The sequence below is a fragment of the Anomaloglossus baeobatrachus genome, chromosome 2, assembly GCF_048569485.1.
Source record: "Anomaloglossus baeobatrachus isolate aAnoBae1 chromosome 2, aAnoBae1.hap1, whole genome shotgun sequence".
Taxonomy (NCBI): domain Eukaryota; kingdom Metazoa; phylum Chordata; class Amphibia; order Anura; family Aromobatidae; genus Anomaloglossus; species Anomaloglossus baeobatrachus.
The window spans coordinates 681,827,004-681,846,079 of NC_134354.1; the positions used below are offsets into that span (position 1 = coordinate 681,827,004).

General features: G+C 50.8%; 1 protein-coding gene across 1 annotated transcript in view; it reads left to right on the plus strand.

Annotated features, from left to right (window-relative positions):
* The window catches only part of LOC142292076 (gametocyte-specific factor 1-like), a 157,900-nt gene that overhangs the window by 131,564 nt on the left and 7,260 nt on the right, over window positions 1-19,076 (plus strand). Inside the window, exon 8 of the mRNA XM_075337175.1 lies at window positions 9,871-9,959. Coding sequence (XP_075193290.1) covers window positions 9,871-9,959 — 89 coding nt within the window. The remainder of the gene's footprint in view (window positions 1-9,870; window positions 9,960-19,076) is intronic.

The following is a 19,076-nucleotide window of genomic DNA, read 5'->3' on the forward strand; positions in this document are numbered from 1 at the left end:
CATTGCTGTGGCGGCAGAGTACCTCAGGCAGGCCTCCCTCGGCGCTGCTACCTGCGCAGTTATTGCCGCCTCAAATACCATAGCCATCCGTAAGGCCCTCTGGTTCCGATAATGGAGAGCGGACTCTGTCCCTAACAAGCCTCTCACAGTACTCCTTTCCAGACTGATGGTTTGCCGAGCACCTGGACAGGCTCTTTTTTTGTCTGACGCCACGGGAGGAAAAGAGTACCTCCCTCCCCCAACTCTAGCCCAGGATGTTTTTTACTAGACACGCAGGGCCCGACCTTCTCAGCCCTCCCCGAGTCCACCTCGTCCTGGCAGTCTAGACAAAGATCGAGGAGTCTCGTCCTCCTCCATCTGGACCGCCGCCTCAGACCACAAATGGGTTTGATACCTTGTGTCTTCCGGTTACCACATTGAATTCTGGACCCGATCCCCTGGTCAGTCTTTTTCTCTCAAACCCCCCCAAAGGCTCCAAAACACCACGAGGCCTTCTCCTCAGTAATCCACTCCCTCCAAACGGCGGGGGTAATGGTACCTGTTCCGGATGGCGAGAGGTTCAAGGCCTTCTATTCCAACCTCTCGTTGTCCTGAAAAAAGGACGGGTCAGTTCATCCCATCCTGGACCTCTAACACCTGAGCAAACGTGCACGTAAGGAGATTCAGAATGGACTTCCTAGGGTCCATTATTACCTTTAATGGTCGAAGGAGAATTCCTTGCCTCCCTAGCTATCAGGGATGCGTACCTGCACATACCCATCGCTCCAGCTCACCAAAAGTTCCTCCGCTTTGCGGTTCAGGACTTCTTCTTTTTTTTTTTCTTCATTTGTGGCCCTACCCTCGGCTCTGCCACAGCACCAAGGGTCTTAACTAAGGTCATGGCGGCCGCCATGAGTGCCCTTCACGCCTGGAGAGTGGCTGTTCTGCCTTGCTTGGATGACCTCCTCATCAAGGGCTCAACCAGCGTGCAGATCTCTGTGGGCACCCTATCACGCTTAGGGCAGCTTCTGACTCCAGTCAAATCATCCCCGGTCCCGTCAAAATCCATCACCTCCCTGGGCATGTCCCTGGACACTCTTCGGGGCTTGATATTTTCCCCTCAAGATAAGGCGACTGCTCTACAACAAGCGGTACACTGCCCTCTACTTACTCCTCTCGCTCCATACGATTCAGTATGAGAGTGCTATGTAGGATAGCGGCGGCTATAGAGGCAGTACTGCTCCCTTAGCCACACCACCGTCCACTGCAGCTTGTGCTTCTAGCTGCCTGGGACAAGAACCCCTTTTCCTTGGACGAACTTTTCACCTTACACCTTCAGTCAGGCATGCGCTTTGCTGGTGGCTTCAGTCCTCTTCCATATCGAGAAGGAGTTTTTCTCCCCCAAGTGGACTGGCTACTCCTGACCACGGACGTCAGCCTCTTAGTCTGGGGAGCAGCGTACTGGCTCCACACTGCTTCGGGACGTTGGACAGCCCAGGAGTCTTCCCTTCCCAGAAATCATCCTGAAAATCAGCGCGATCTTATCGCGCTCAGGTCATTCCCCCCTTCTGCTAGCAGGTCGTTTGATTCGGGTCCAATTGGACAATGCAACAGCTGTGGCCTATGTCAATCGGCAGGGAGGTACCAGCAGCAAGACAGCTTATCTCGAGGTCCTCAGGATCCTCACCTGGACCGAATCGACGGGGGTCTGTGTTTTCAGCGTTACACATACCGGGAGTAGAGAACTGGGCGGCAGACCTTCTAAGTCGCCAAGGCCTGGCTGCCGGAGAGTGGTTTCTCCACCCAGAAGTGTTCCCACACATCTACACTCACTGGAGTACACCAGACGTGGATCTAATGGCCTCAAGGTTGAACGCAAAGGTACCCGTGTTCTTAGCCAGGTCACGTGATCCACAGTCCATTGGCGCGGATGCTCTAGTTTCCTGAAGTCGTTTCAGTCTGCCTTACATGTTTTTCGCCTCTGCTGCCGCGAGTAATCAGGAAGATCAAGGCAGAAGGAGTCCCGGTGATACTAATAGCACCGGACTAGCCCAGGTATTGTTCTGCCTTCCTTTTGTCCACACCCAGTTCATAGGGTGGAAAGGGTTCTATAATCGCTAGACCTTGTGAGGGCTCTCAGATATTACGTACCCAGGACAGCCCCTTTAGGAACATGGACTCCTTGTTCGTCATTCTTGAAAGGCCTAAAGGCCCCGTCACACACAGAGATAAATCTTTGGCAGATCTGTGGTTGCAGTGAAATCATGGACATATTGTTCCATTTGTACACAGCCACAAACCTGGCACTGATTGTCCACAATTTCACTGCAACCACAGATCTGCCGCAGATTTATCTCTGTGTGTGACAGGGCCTTAAGAAAGGAGAGGCAGCTTCATAGGCAACGCTGACTCGCTGGATTCGCTCTGTGATCCAGGAGGTCTACCGCTTGCAACTCAAGCCCATTCCTAGTGGGCTGTGGGTTCATTCCACGCGAGCAATTGGCGCCTCTTGGGCCATTAGGCATCAGGCTTCAGTGGAACAGAGGTGTAAGGCTGCGAACCTGATCTTGCCTACATACTGTTTCAAAGCATTACTGAGTCCATACCCAGGCTTCGGCTGAGGCGAACCTAGGTAGGAAAATTCTGCAAACGATAGTGGAGTACCTATCTCAGTAGGCGCTCCTGGCTATCTGGGACTGGTTTCTAGTCCTTGGGTTGCGTTGTTTATTGTTTACCCACCCATGGACTGCTTTAGGACGTCCCATGGTCCTGTGTCCCCCAATGAGGCATCAGAGAAAAACGGATTTTTGTGTACTCACCGTAAAAATCGTTTTCTCTTAGCCATCATTGGGGGACACAGCACCCACCCTGTTGCCCTGTTGGGCCTTAGCTTTTTTCTCTCTCAGTACTTTTTTGTTATGAGTATTCACTCACGTTTTTTGTTACTTGTTTTCCTACTGCTTATGTACTAAAACTAAAGTAGCCTGGCTTCGCCAGGGGGTGTATACTGCAGGGGAGGAGCTAACATCTTTGCATCTACTTAGTGTCCTCCTATGGATAAGCAGCATAACACCCATGGTCCTGTGTCCCCTAATGATGGCTAAGAGAAAACTATTTTACGGTGAGTACACAAAAATCTGTTGTTTTTTTTTTCACCCGGAGGAACGCTGTCATCCTTACTATTACAAGGGCCAATACAAGTCCATGGGTCCATGAAAAATGCCTCTCACAGATGGCAATCGTGTACTGTATTTGTTTAACATTACAAAGTGTAGGAAAAGCTTTGTAATGTATTGATCCATGCATTTGAAAACACTAATGGTAAAATCGGGCTCACTGATGACCCAGTGATAAAGACCTGTACCATCTTGTCATATTTGTGTTTAAATACGGACGAGTAAATCAGGCCTTGGGGTTTATTTGTTTTTGTTTTTTTTGTTTTTCTTTTTTTTATTTATCATAGATGTACATTTTTATCATTTGTCAACCATTGCCTCAAAAAGAAGCCTCTACATATGCCAATGTATAGGCATGGAATATGCACCGCACAGTTAATTTCTTCAGCGCTCTATTGGGAGACCCAGACGATTGGGGTATAGCTACTGCCCTCTGGAGGCCACACAAAGCACTACATCAAAAGTGCAAGGCCCCTCCCCCTCTGGCTATACCCCCCCGTGGTATCACGGGTTCTCCAGTTTTAGCTTTGTGTGCGAAGGAGGTCAGACATCCACGCATAGCTCCACAGATTTTAGTCAGCAGTAGCTGCTGACTATTTCGGATGGAAGAAAAGAGGACACATATAGTGTCCCCAGCATGCTCCCTTCTCACCCCTGGATGGTGTTGTAAGGTTGAGGTACCTATTGCTGGTACGGAGGCTGGAGCCCACATGCTGCTTTCCTTCCACATCCCCCTGAGGGGCTCTGTGGAAGTGGGATCCTGCCGGCCTCAAAGCTCTGACGCCGGGCTCCATCCACAGACCCATTTGAACCTGTTGGATACGGAGCTGGAGTACCGTTCAGGGACATGGCCCTGCACCATTACAGGTACTCTGTGTCCCCGTACACACAAGCACAGCACACTCCAGACTTGCTGGGTGTGCTAGTGCGCCGGGGACAGTAATGGCTTACAGTCACTGCAGCTTTGCTGAGTGACTTTGTGTTTTGGGAACTACCGCGCCGGACGCTCCGGGAGCGGCGGCGCGGCTGGGACTTGTAGTTCGCCGGGGACTGGGCGCCGACCGCGCTTTTACGGCGGCGGCGCTTATAAATCCAGTCCCCGGCTTCTGCGGCCTAGTGCCGCTTCGTTCCCGCCCCCTCCCTGTCACTCAGGGAAGGGGACAGACGCTGAGCAATCAGCAGCGCCGAGGGCTGGAGCCTTTTTACATGCTCCAGCCCTCTCACTGCACACTGTCGGGCGCCGGATTCCCGCTCTGCCTTGGGGGCACGCCCACGGCCCGCCCCTCCTCACATGAGCTGGGGAAGAAGCCGGCAGCCATTACTGAAGTCCGAGCTCGGATTTTCGGCAACCAGGCAGGACGGTGGCGATCATACACCCGCTTATAGGCGGGCGGTAAGCGGCACACATAGTGCTGTCCACAGATAACTGCAGTGTGTACATGTGTTGTTTTTAACTGCACAGGTCGCTATATGCCCGCTTGGGGAGCGACACATTAGCAGCAGGAAAGCAGGTGTGCTAAGGCACAGGCTTTCTAGGCTGCTTGTATTGCACGACTGAGGTGTTCATTTGTGTTTATGTGTTATACATTGCACTGTACAGTCGCTAGTCTTAGCTATATTCTCCTGGAATGGCTAGACTACAGCAGCAGAAAACCAAGGGTGCTGGGGCACAGGTTTTTTTCTATGCTGCTTGTATTGCATGGGCTGCAGTGTGCATTTGTACTTGTGCTTGTATGCTATACATTGCACTGTATGGTCACTCTTCTGGGCCATATTCCCCTAGATGACTAGTCTACAGCAGCAGAAGAGCTGGGGTGCCAGGGCACAGGCTTCTATGCTGCTTGTATTGCATGTGCTGCAGTGTTCATTTGTACTTGTGCTGGTATGCTATACATTGCACTGTAGGGTCACTCTTGGCTATATTCCCCTAGATGACTAGTATACAGCAGCATAAGAGCAGGGGTGCCAGGGCACAGGCTTCTATGCTGCTTGTATTGCTTGTGCTGCAGTGGTCATTTGTACTTTATGCCTGTATGCTATACATTGCACTGTACGGTCACCAATCTTGGCTATATAATTCTAGATAGCTAGTCGGCAGCGGCAAAACAGCAACACAGATTTTCAGTGCTGTTTTTACTACATGGGATGCTGTTCATGACACCGTCCCATTGTGTGCATGCTCCCCCGTAGCACGTCGTCTGCCGGGGTCTCTAGCACTTCGTCTGCCTGGGTCTCTACTAGTTGTGGCCAAAGAAACCACCTGTCAACCCTGTCCATGGACAGGGACGGAGTAGTCATAATATAGAGACTTGCAGTCCAGACAGGCCATGGGCAATCTACTTGACCAAAAGGCAGCTCTTCAGGGCTTTGATACTGACATAGCTATCGATCCGGATACACCGGGTGGTAACGCCATACGGAATGATCCTATACCGTCCATCAATGGAAGGTTGGATCTTTCTCCCTCAGCTCCCCCAGTGGAGATAGGAGACGAACAGGAGAAGTCCCTTTTCAGTATCTCACACAGATGTTGAGTATTTTTCTGGCCACGCTGACTTCAGAGAAGCAGTCCAGGAACACCACGCTTACCAGATAAGCGTCTTCTCCAAACGTTTTTAGGATACACGTTATCCCTTTTCCCCTGACGCGGTCAGTGCTGGACCCAGGGTCCAAAGGTGGATTCTCCAATCTCCAGGCTTGCGTCTAGAGACATAGTTGCACTGGAGATGGGGCTTCACTTAAAGACGCCAGTCACAGACAGATGGACTCTGGTTGAAATCTGTCTAGGAAGCTATCGGCGTGTCGGTTGCTCCGGCATCCACAGCCGTATAGGCAACCTAACCTTTTCAGCTGTTCTTGCGCAGCTGGCCTTGAGCACAGGGACATCTGTACCGCAGAGGCGTCCGTAACCCGCAATGTCTGCACTGCGACTTACCCTGTTAATACTGTCCTAAAAGTACAGTCGAGGTTTCGGTCCTTCCCAAGCTCCGGTAGGTCCCAATTGTCCTCGGGCAAAAGGGCTACTAAACCTCAGACGGGCTCAGATTCCGGCCGGGCTCAATCACGCCCAAGGAAGGCAGTCGGAGGAACCGCTACCAAGGCGGTCTCCTCAGGACTCTCAGCTCTCTCTCTCTCTCCGCATCCGCGGTTGATGGCAGAACCCCCCGCCTTTGGCGACATTTAGCTGCCACAGGTCACAGACCGGTGGGTGGCGAACATTGTGCTCACGTGCACAGGACAGTGTTCTATTCTCGTCCTCCGACTCCATTTCCCTGCTGCAGGCGGTGGATGCCCTAAGAGCAGAAGGAGTGGTGATCCCTGTCCCCCCTCAGGAACGAGGGCGAGGGTTTGTACTCCAATCTCTTTGTGGCTCCAAAAAAGGACGGTTCCTTCCGTTCCGTTCTGGTCCTGACACTGCTCAACGAGCATGCGAACTCCAGGCGGTTCCGGATGGGATCCCTCCGATCCGTCATTACCTCAATGTCTCGAGGAGACTTCCTTGCCTCAACAGACATCAAAGCTGCCTATCTCCACGTGCCAATTGCTACGGAGCACCAACGTTTTCTACGTTTTGTGATAGGAGACGAACATCTTCAGTTCGTAGCTCTGCCATTCAGTCTGGCGACAGCCCCACGGGTGTTCACCAAGGTCATGGCAGCAGTGGTAGCAGTCTTGCATTTTCAGGGACACCCGGTGATCCCATACTTGGACGATCTACTCGTCAAAGCACCCTCCCTCGAGGCATGCCAACGCAGCCGGAATGTTACGCTGGAGACTCTCCAGACTTTCGGGTGGATCATCAATTTGGCAAGGTCAAATCTGTCTCCGACTCAATCACTAACGTATCTCGGCATTGAGTTTCATACTCTATCAGCAATAGTGAAGCTTCCGCTGAACAAGCAGCGTTCACTGCAGACAGAGGTGCAGTCTCTCCTTCAAGGCCAGTCGCACCCCTTAAGGCGCCTCATGCACTTCCTAAGGAAGATGGTGGCAGCCATCGAGGCAGTTCTCTTTGCGCAGTTTCATTTGCGCCAACGGCAATGGGACATTCTCCGCCAATGGGACGGGCAGTCAACCTCCCTGGACAGGGAAGTCTCCCTTTCCCAGACGGCCGAGGACTCTCTGCTATAGTGGCCATAGCCCCCATCCTGGGCACTGGTCACGACAGATACGAGTCTGTCAGGGTGGGGAGCAGTTTGTCTCCGCCACATGGCTCAGGGGACGTGGACTCAGCAGGAGTCCACCCTTCAGATCGATGTTCAAATCGGGGCAGGGTATCTTACCCTATTAGCCTTCCAGAAGTGGCTAGAAAGAGAGCAGATCCGAATCCAGTCGGACATCTCCACAGCGGTGGCATACATCAACCACCAAGAAGGGGCGCGCAGTCAGCAAGCCTTCCAGGAAGTCCGGCGAATCCTCATGTGGGTGGAGGACACAGCATCCACCATATCCGCAGTTCACATCCCGGGCGTAGAAAACTGGGAAGCAGACTTCCTCAGTCGCCAGGGTATGGACGCGGGGGAATGGTCCCTTCACTTGGACGTGTTTCAGGAAATCTGTTGCCGCTGGGGGGTGCCGGACGTCGACCTAATGGCGTCTCGGCACACCAACAAGGTCCCGGCATTTATGGCACGATCGCGCGATCACAGAGCTCTGGCGGCTGACGCCTTAGTGCAAGATTGGTCGCAGTTCCGGCTCACATATGTGTTTCCACCTCTGGCACTCTTGCCCAGAGTACTGCGCAAAAATCAGATCCGATTGCAGCCGCGTCATACTCGTCGCACCAGACTGGCCGAGGAGATCGTGGTACCCGGATCTGTGGCATCTCACGGTCGGCCGACCGTGGTCACTACCAGACCGACCAGACTTACTGTCCCAAGGGCCGTTTTCTCCATCGGAATTCTGCGGCCCTGAACCTGACTGGGTGGCTTTTGTGTCCTGGATCCTAGCGTCTTCAGGATTATCCCAAGGGGTCGTTGCCACCATGAGACAGGCTAGGAAGCCCACGTCTGCTAAGATATACCACAGAACGTGGAAGATTTTCTTATTCTGGTGCTCTACTCAAGGAGTGTCTCCCTGGCCATTTGCATTGCCTACTTTTCTTTCCTTCCTACAATAGGAGTCAGAAAAGGGCTCGTCGCTCGACTCCCTCAAAGGGCAAGTCTCAGCACTATCCGTGTTTTTTCAGAAGCGGCTAGCACGTCTTTCTAAGGTGTGCACGTTCCCGCAGGGGGTTTGTCATATCGTACCCCCGTACAAGCGGCCGTTAGATCCATGGGATCTGAACAGGGTTCTAGTTGCTCTCCAGAAGCCGCCTTTCGGGCCTCTGAAGGAAGTTTCTTTTTCTCGCCTGTCACAGAAGGTGGCGTTTCTCGTTGCGATCACATCGCTTCGGCGAGTGTCTGAGCTGGCAGCTCTGTCATCCAAGGCTCCCTTCCTGGTGTTTCACCAGGACAAGGTAGTGCTGCGCCCCATTCCGGAGTTTCTCCCTAAGGTCGTATCCTCGTTTCATCTTAATCAGGATATCTCCTTACCGTCTTTTTGCACTCATCCGGTTCACCGGTATGAGAATGATTTACGTTTGCTAGATTTGGTGAGAGCACTCAGAATCTACATTTCCCGCACGGCGCCCATGCGCCGTGCCGATGCACTTTTTGTCCTTGTCGCTGGTCCGCGCAAGGGGTTGCAGGCTTCTAAAGCCACCCTGGCTCGATGGATCAAAGAACCAATTCTAGAGGCCTACCGTTCTGCGGGGCTTCCGGTTCCTTCAGGGCTAAAAGCCCACTCAACCAGAGCCGTGGGTGCGTCCTGGGCATTACGTCACCAGGCTTCGGCTCAACAGGTGTGCCAGGCAGCTACCTGGTCCAGTCTGCACACTTTCACCAAGCATTATCAGGTGCATACCTATGCTTCGGCGGATGCCAGCTTAGGTAGAAGAGTCCTGCAGGCGGCAGTGACACCCCCGTAGGGGAGGGCTGTTTTGCAGCTCTAACATGAGGTATTTCTTTACCCACCCAGGGACAGCTTTTGGACGTCCCAATCGTCTGGGTCTCCCAATAGAGCGCTGAAGAAGAAGGGAATTTTGTTACTTACCGTAAATTCCTTTTCTTCTAGCTCTTATTGGGAGACCCAGCACCCGCCCTGTTGTCCTTCGGGATGTTTTTTTGTTGTTTGCGGGTACACATGTTGTTCATGTTGAACGGTTTTTCAGTTCTCCGATGTATTCGGAGTTAATTTGTTTAAACCAGTTATTGGCTTCCTCCTTCTTGCTTTGGCACTAAAACTGGAGAACCCGTGATACCACGGGGGGGTATAGCCAGAGGGGGAGGGGCCTTGCACTTTTGATGTAGTGCTTTGTGTGGCCTCCAGAGGGCAGTAGCTATACCCCAATCGTCTGGGTCTCCCAATAAGAGCTAGAAGAAAAGGAATTTACGGTAAGTAACAAAATTCCCTTCATTTCTGTTCCCCTTTTGTATGGGATCACATAATTTTTGCTTTCTTACTCTGTTAAAAAAAAAAAAAAAAAATCAGATGCCCATGTGTGTAATTGACATGAGCTGTACTGTATGTAGCATAAACCATAAGTGACAATGTGATTATTAACAGAACCTGCTCACACATGTTAATCTTAGATTTAATGTAGAACGTGTGATCTCTTCCTATATGACACCAATAAACAGGTTTTGTTTTCTTTTTTTTTTTTTTCTTCCCCCAGTACCGGTACCCTCATGGATCCAAAAAATGCTCTTGGCGATAATCTTCGTGCTCCTAAATCTCTGCCGTATGTCCTGCCATGGAAAATGAGTAAGAAGCTATTTGTTACCGCATGTGACATACATCTGAGTCTTCTGGCAGTGTGCTTGTATATCTATAGTATCTTGGGTCTGGAATGTAATGCACTAGTCCAGAAATGTTTGTCACAGGGAGCTTTTCAACAGTGACCAAGAGCCTAGGATTCATTCACACAAACAAGCTATATAGCTGTGTGATGACCGTGTTTGCCATGGACCGGACATGTTATAGCCAATGTGCCAGTACACATGGTAGGTTTTCCATATGGACCAGTGGTCTGCATGGAATAATTGCAGGATGCACTAATTTTGTCTGATTTACAGACCAGACTAGTGCATGTAAATAGAAAGCAGCGCCTGCACTCATCCAGTATATAGATGAATACACACATCCACAATTCCGGACCGGACTGGCCCGAGTTTTTCTGTCTGAATCTGGCCTCACTCATTCACAGCCGTTGTGACGTGAATTTGAATCCTTTTAAGCCAATTTATATTTGCTTTTTTTTTCTTTTTTTTTTTTTATTCCCTCTCGATTCACCTCAAAGAGCCACCATAGCTTTTTAGAAAATGTTTGTCTTGTCAGCCTAGTCTTAGTCAAAACTCCAGCACATCCTACAAAATAATGTTTGAAAGCTTTGTTTTTTTTTTTTCTGAACATTTTCCTAAGATTAAATTTTTTTTTTTTTTTATCAGACTTATGGACTGCTTTTTATCTTTTTAATGAGGACAAGTCAGGAGTTTCAGAAACAATGTAGTTAGTACAAGTCCATTCCTCTATTTCGAAGCCCAAGTACCTGTGGCTGGCACATAAATGGTCTGAAAAGGAAATGCCACCTTTAACGTGACTACACCAGCCACATCTACTCTGGTATAGGCAGTTAATATGGTGAAATCTTTAGTTGCTCTGCACTGTACACTTCTATGATCCAGAATTTTTCAGTTTCTGGAGAACCAGTTTTTTTTCCATTGTTTGTGACGTTGCTCATTCAGACAATCTCTGGCTATGAAGTCTGCCATGGAGGATTGTTCATTTTAAGGGCTCATGCGCACGTAACTGCTGAATATTCTGCAGCGATTTGACAGCACATGTGCTCATCAAATCGCTGCAGAAACACTGTGTAATGGATGCAATTTTTGTGTACAAAAAAAGCCAATTTCATGTGCTATGGCTGCTGCCCCCGCCATAGACAGAGTAGGAGCTGCATCCATAGCACACGGAATAATTGAAATGCAGATTGTGCAGGGGACGCGGGACGCATGCATTTACACTGCAGGGCAATACGCACTGTAAATGCATGCAAGTACGCAACGTGCGCACGAGCCCTAATGGCAATGACCAGTCCTTATTGTGTCAATAACTTTTGGAGGGACTTTACAGGCAAAAAGGCAGTTCTTGCAGGTATAAAATACGGTATTAACTTACAAAATACTCAACTTGAATAAATGAAACAAATGAAAATGTTACCCTTATTTGGATAGATATATTTTTTAAGCCCCATAATATCTGCAAAGACAAATAAAAACCCCAGTCTTTAAAAAAAAATTATAAATATCTAGCTCTACAAATCTAGAAAAATGCCAGAGTATAATTACGGTAGTTGTATTCACCCAGGAAAATGTATAGTAATGGCACAACTGCTTACTAAAAAAAAAAACTTATTAAAAAGACCCACAGTGACCTGGGTTCATCTTGGCAATCAACATCGCTACCGTTTTGGTGACGTAAGACTTTTTTGGTTGCTTTCTAGTATATACTTTTGAGAGGTGAGGCAAGCAAAAGTTTCTGCCAAGTTTCTGCCATTTTTGTCCTTTCTCCTGTGTTTACGGAATGCATTAAATAACGTCAATACCAATGATGTGTGTATTTATTTTACTGAAATATTTAACTTTTTTTTCCCCTTTTTTTTAGCCCCACTAAGGGACTTTAAACTTCAGTGTCCTGGATCATTGACCTACACTACACGACTTTTGTATTGCACTGTATTATACCAGTTAATCAAATACTGACAGGCCTTAGGAGAACTCTAATGGCAGCATTAGGATGGCAACCATCCTTGCCATTGTCCAGCCGGCGTTACACGCTACGATTTATCTGGCGATATGTCGTCGGGGTCACGGTTTCCGTGACGCACATCCGGCATCGTTAGCGACGTCGTTGCGTGTGACACTTACGTGCGACTCCAAACGATCGCAAATAGGTAGAAAATCGTTGACACGTTGTTCAGTTTCAAAATGTTTGTCGTTTGGACCGCAGCGGACATATTGGTACGTTTGACACCCTGCCAACGACGAACAACATCCACACGACCGCCTTGGTCAAACAATATATCGCTGTTGCGTTGTATGTGAGATCGTTACGTGTGACCGCAAATAAATGACCTATGTGCGATCTCGGCAAATTGTAACTACGATCTGGGCGTGTCACATCGTTTAAGAGATCGTCAGATAAATTGTAGCATGTAAAGCGGTCTTAAGTCTCTCAGTTTGCATAGCAGCCCTGATCACATCATGGAGGACTAATGGGTGACAGAGAAACTTCCTCTGTCTATCCATTCATTGAGAAGCTGAGTTTGTGATAGGACTGTGGCCGCAGATCTCACGAGATTCCCCTGACCCCGCAGCGGCATGGTATTTCCGTCACTAGACGGGAACCAATTAAGATTCTACACAATCGCTCCATGTTTTTTTAAGTTTATTTTTAAATAATTGCTAACTTATCAGTCATGCTGCCTGGCCTCATCTGTCACAGAGAATGTAATCTGAGCAGTAGAGGTTCAGATAGCTAGGCAAGAGAGCATTTCGAACTATTGCTTTCCACCTATTGTGCTTTACATTAAGTTTTTTTTTTTCCCCCCACTAGATGGCAGTGTAGCAATCTCACATTATAGATACAATTTTTTGCAGTGCCTCTTAGGGGTAATGTCTCCTGCTAGGTAGTGTTAGGCTATGTGCACACGCTGCGTTTTTTTGGCGCTGCGTTTTTGTGCGTTTTTGGCCTCTTAAAACGCACGCACGGCAAAAAACGCATGCGTTTTTAACACTATTTGCTGCGTTTTTGTCTGCGTTTTGCTGCGTTTTTGATCTCTAAGTTTTTCCAATGCATTGCATGGGGGGAAAACACAAAAAAGCGCAGGAAAGAATTGACATGTCCATAACACAGAAAAACGCAGGAAAGAATTGACATGTCCGTTTTTTTTTAAGCTCAAAAACGCAGCTTAAAAAAAAAAGATGTGTGCGGACAGCAAAAATGAAAACTCATAGACTTTGCTGGGGAAGCAAAGTCATGCAGTTTTGAGGCCAAAAAACGCACCCGAAAAACGTGCAAAAAACGCACTGTGTGTACATAGCCTTAAGGAGACTTAGGCTATGTGCACACAGTGCGTTTTTCGCTGCGTTTTTCGGGTGCGTTTTTGGCCTCAAAACTGCATAATTTTGCTTCCCCAGCTAAGTCTGAGTTTTCATTTTTGCTGTCCGCACACAACTTTATTTTTTTAGCTGCGTTTTTGAGCTTAAAAATAAAAAAATGGACATGTCAATTCTTTCCAGCGTTTTTCTGCGTTTTTCCCCAATGCAATGCATTGGAAAAACGCAGTAAAAACGCATGTGTTTTTTTGCCACAGGTGCGTTTTTGTGCGTTTTTTTAGCAGCCAAAAATGCAGCGTCAAAAAAACGCAGCGTGTGCACATAGCCTTACAGGCTATAGGAAGTAGAGATCCTGAAAAGACAGGATCGACCCTTTTATGACCTGGCGACTGGTTTGGCCTTTATCGTATTTGTAGACCTTTTGTTTCCTGGTCTTTTGCCCGTCATTCGTGCAAAGCAAGGGATCTTATTTGGCTCCAAATATGTGATTATTGAAATGTATTTATGCTAGAAAAATAAAACTGTAATTGTGGTGGCCAACACCAGTAAATATCCATTGTTTAGTGGTTGCTGCCAATTACTTTTTTCTTTGTCGCTCCATTGGGAGACCCAGACAATTGGGTGTATAGCTTCTGCCTCCGGAGGCCACACAAAGTATTACACTGAAAAGTGTAACCCCTCCCCTCTGCCTATACACCCTCCCGTGCATCACGGGCTCCTCAGTTTTATGCTTTGTGTGGAAGGAGGCACACATCCACTCATGCATTCCCATTTTAGTCAGCAGCAGCTGCTGATTTTATCGGATGGAAGAAAAGAGGGCCCCCACAGGGCCCCCGGCATGCTCCCTTCTCACCCCACTACGTCGGCGGTGCTGTTAAGGTTGAGGTACCCATTGCGGGTACAGAGGCTGGAGCCACATGCCGTTTTCCTTCACCATCCCTTAGAGGCTCTGGGAGAAGTGGGATCCTGACCGGTCATCCATTCACTGGGACCGGGCTCCCTCCGCAGCCCCTGTGGGAATCTGCCGGACAGGAGTCTATGTATCCTCAGGGACAGGGCCCTGCATCTAAAGGTACTCTGTGTCCCCATGGGGACTGTGCATGGAGCGCTTGTTTCACAGACGCTGCAGCAGCTGCTGGTTTGTGAAGACCGGGACTTCCGCGCCGACCGAGCCTGTTTGTCGGCCGCGGTATTAAATTTACTCCCCGGCTTCATTGCGGCCTAGTACCATAACTCCCGCCCCCGGGCCTGCCAGTCAGGGGTAGGGGCGGGACGGTCGACCTGACGTCGGCAGTGAGGGCTGGAGCATACTTTAGGTTTCCTCCCCCCCCCCTCACTGATCACTGTGGGGCCCCAGATTCCCGCACTTTACTAGTCGCCGCCCACGGCTCCCTCCTACCCTGAGAGCTCCGGCAGCCATTTTTTACACACATTCTGCCGGTGGAGGATTTCAGGAACGAGCTCTGCAGCTCTGGGAGACCTAAGGCAGGGAATCTGGTGGACACACACTCCGCTTTGAGCGGTCGGTAAGCCACACCGGTCACCCGGTGCTGGTCCCCCTAGGGTGCCGGAGTGTGTATATATATATATATATATATATTTGTATATATTTTCTCTGTTCGGCCGGGTTGTTTACTTTTGGCTATATACCCTCAGTGATCATTCTCCTAGGAGACAACAGCATGTCGTCCACAAGGAGCAAGGGCGCTAAGGCAAAGGGTTTTTTTGCAACCTGTACCTCTTGTGGGGCTATGTTACCTGCGGGTTCCACCTACCCTCACTGTGAGCAATGCTCGACCCCTGTTGCACTTGCTCAGCCGGAGCCTCGGTCACTAGTGGGCCCCTCGGATCAGGCAGACCCTCCTGCTTCCACTGTCCAGGCGGCAGGGACAGAGTTTGCAGTTTTTGCTGAGAAACTCTCTGAGTCGCTTTCACAATCCATGGCTCAGTCTATGGACAAATGGTCTGCCAAGCTACTAGAAGCCTTGCAGTCCAGACCGGTCCTTACACAGGCCCCAGGCACTGTTGGATCATCGCCTCCAGGCCCCTCTCGGTCTGCGCCGCAGCGTGCTCCTGGGGTGGCCCCTAGGTCTCACGTGGAGGACTCCTGCACGGACCACAGTCCCAGACCGGCTAAGCGGGCTCGCTGGGAATCTTCCCCGACTTCCTCACGCTGCTCGGGGTCTCAGCTTGAGGACTCTCTGGAGGACGAGGCGGACGTCGCAGCTCAGGGCTCTGACCCTGACGTTGCCCTCAATCTTGATACACCTGAGGGGGACGCCTTAGTAAATGATCTTATATCGTCCATTAACCAGGTGCTAGATCTTTCTCCCCCACCTCCACCTATAGAGGAGTCTGCTTCGCAGCAGGAAAAACACCAGTTTAGGTTTCCCAAACGTACACGGAGTGCGTTTTTCGATCACTCTAACTTCAGAGATGCTGTCCAGAAGCACAGAGCATTTCCGGACAAGCGCTTTACTAAGCGCCTTAATGACACACGTTACCCCTTCCCCTCTGACGTAGTTAAGGGTTGGGCTCAATGTCCCAAGGTGGATCCTCCAGTCTCTAGACTGGCGGCTAGATCTGTAGTATCAGTTGCAGATGGCTCATCGCTCAAGGATGCCACTGACAGGCAGAGAGAGCTCCTGGTGAAATCCATCTATGAAGCCACAGGCGCGTCTTTTGCCCCGGCCTTTGCAGCCGTGTGGGCACTCCAAGCTATCTCAGCTTGTCTGTCTGAGATTAATGCGGTCACACGTACCTCTGCTCCGCAAGTTGCGTCTTTGACTTCTCAGGCGTCGGCTTTTTCGTCCTACGCCATGAACGCCGTCCTGGACTCTGCTAGCCGTACAGCGGTAGCATCCGCTAATTCGGTGGCAGTCCGCAGGGCCATGTGGCTACGCGAATGGAAGGCAGACTCTGCTTCCAAGAAGTTCTTAACCGGTTTGCCGTTTTCTGGCGACCGATTGTTTGGCGAACGATTGGATGAAATTATTAAGGAATCCAAGGGAAAGGACTCGTCCTTACCCCAGTCCAAACCGAAGAGACCTCAGCAACGGAAAATACAACCGAGGTTTCGGTCCTTTCGGCCCTCAGCCAAGTCCCAATCCTCCTCGTCCAACAGGCCGGAGAAGGGCCAGAGGAACTCCTATGCGTGGCGGTCCAAGTCACGCCCCCAAAAAACCGCCGGAGGCACTGCCTCCAAGGCTGCCTCCTCATGACTTTCGGCCTCCCCGAACCGCATCCTCGGTCGGTGGCAGGCTCTCCCGCTTTTGCGACGCCTGGTGGCCACATGTCCAAGACCGATGGGTGAGAGACATTCTGTCTCACGGTTACAGGATAGAGTTCAGCTCTCGTCCTCCGACTCGTTTCTTCAGAACATCTCCACCCCCATCTCGGGCCGGCGCACTTTTTCAGGCTGTGGGCGTTCTGAAGACAGAAGGAGTGGTGATTCCCGTTCCCCCTCAGGAACATGGTCACGGCTTCTACTCCAACTTGTTCGTGGTGCCAAAGAAGGACGGATCATTCCGTCCCGTTCTGGACCTCAAACTGCTCAACAGGCATGTGAGCACCAGAAGGTTTCGGATGGAATCTCTCCGCTCGGTCATCGCTTCGATGTCACAAGGAGACATCCTAGCATCAATCGACATCAAGGATGCTTATCTCCATGTGCCGATCGCACCCGAACATCAACGCTTCCTGCGTTTCGCCATCGGGGACGAACACCTTCAGTTCGTGGCACTGCCTTTCGGCCTGGCGACAGCCCCACGGGTCTTCACTAAGGTCATGGCATCCGTTGTGGCGGTCCTACACTCTCAGGGACACTCGGTGATCCCTTACTTAGACGATCTCCTAGTCAGGGCACCCTCCCGGGTGGCGTGTCAACACAGCCTGACCGTCGCTCTGGCGACTCTCCAGCAGTTCGGGTGGCTCATCAACTTCCCAAAGTCCAAGTTGACACCGACCCAATCACTGACTTACCTCGGGATGGAGTTTCATACTCACTCAGCGGTAGTCAAGCTACCGCTAGACAAACAGCTTTCGCTGCAGACAGGGGTGCAATCTCTTCTTCGGGGTCAGTCACACCCCTTGAGGCGCCTCATGCACTTCCTGGGGAAGATGGTGGCAGCAATGGAGGCAGTGCTCTTCGCGCAGTTCCATCTGCGCCCACTCCAATGGGACATTCTCCGCAAATGGGACAGGAGGTCGACGTCCTTCGACAGGAACGTCTCTCTTTCCCTTGCAACCAAGACGTCACTTCAGTGGTGGCTCCTTCCCAACTCTGTCGCAGGGAAAATCCTTCCTACCCCCAACCTGGGCTGTGGTCACGACGGACGCGAGCCTGTCAGGGTGGGGAGCGGTTTTTCTCCACCACAGGGCTCAGGGAACCTGGACTCCGATAGTCTTCCCTTCAGATCAATGTTCTGGAGATAAGGGCAGTGTATCTAGCCCTAAAGGCGTTCCATCGGTGGCTGGAGGGCAGGCAGATCCGCATACAGTCGGACAACGCCACGGTGGTCGCGTACATCAACCACCAGGGCGGCACGCGCAGCCGTCAAGCCTTCCAGGAAGTCCGACGGATTCTGCTGTGGGCGGAAGCCACAGCCTCCACCATCTCCGCAGTTCACATCCCGGGCGTAGAAAACTGGGAAGCAGATTTTCTCAGTCGTCAGGGCATGGATGCGGGGGAATGGTCTCTTCACCCAGACGTGTTTCGAGAGATCTGTCGCCGCTGGGGAACGCCGGACGTCGATCTCATGGCGTCACGGCACAACAACAAGGTCCCGGCCTTCATGGCACGGTCTCAAGATCACAGAGCTCTGGCGGCGGACGCGTTAGTTCAGGATTGGTCGCAGTTTCGACTCCCTTATGTGTTTCCTCCTCTGGCGATGTTGCCCAGAGTGTTACGCAAGATCAGATCCGACTGTCGTCGCGCCATTCTCGTCGCTCCAGATTGGCCGAGGCGGTCGTGGTACCCGGATCTGTGGCATCTCACGGTGGGTCAGCCGTGGGCGCTTCCAGACCGCACAGACCTGCTGTCACAAGGGCCGTTTTTCCATCTGAATTCTGCGGCCCTCAACCTGACTGTGTGGCCATTGAGTCCTGGCTCCTAGCGTCGTCGGGTTTATCTCAATTACCTCACTCCAAAGAGTGTCGGAGCTTGCAGCGCTGTCATGCAAATCCCCTTTCCTAGTTTTTCACCAGGATAAGGTGGTTCTGCGTCCTGTCCCGGAGTTTCTCCCTAAGGTGGTATCTCCTTTTCATCTCAATCAGGATATCTCCTTACCGTCATTTTGCCCTTATCCAGTTCACCAGTGTGAAAAGGATTTGCATTCATTAGATCTAGTGAGAGCACTCCGGCTCTACGTGTCTCGCACGGCGCCCCTGCGCCGTTCAGATGCGCTCTTTGTCCTGGTCGCTGGCCAGCGTAAGGGTTCGCAGGCTTCCAAGTCAACCTTGGCTCGGTGGATCAAGGAACCGATTCTTGAAGCCTACCGTTCTTCGGAGCTTCCTCTTCCTTCGGGCCTGAAAGCCCATTCTACCAGAGCCGTGGGTGCGTCCTGGGCATTGCGACACCGGGCTACGGCTCAGCAGCTGTGTCAGGCAGCTACCCGGTCTAGTCTGCACACCTTCACAAAACACTATCAAGTGCATACCTATGCTTCGGCAGATGCCAGTCTAGGTAGGCGAGTTCTTCAGGCGGCGGTTGTCCACCTGTAGGAAGGGGTCGTTTTTCGGCTCTCTTTTATTGAGGTATTCTTTT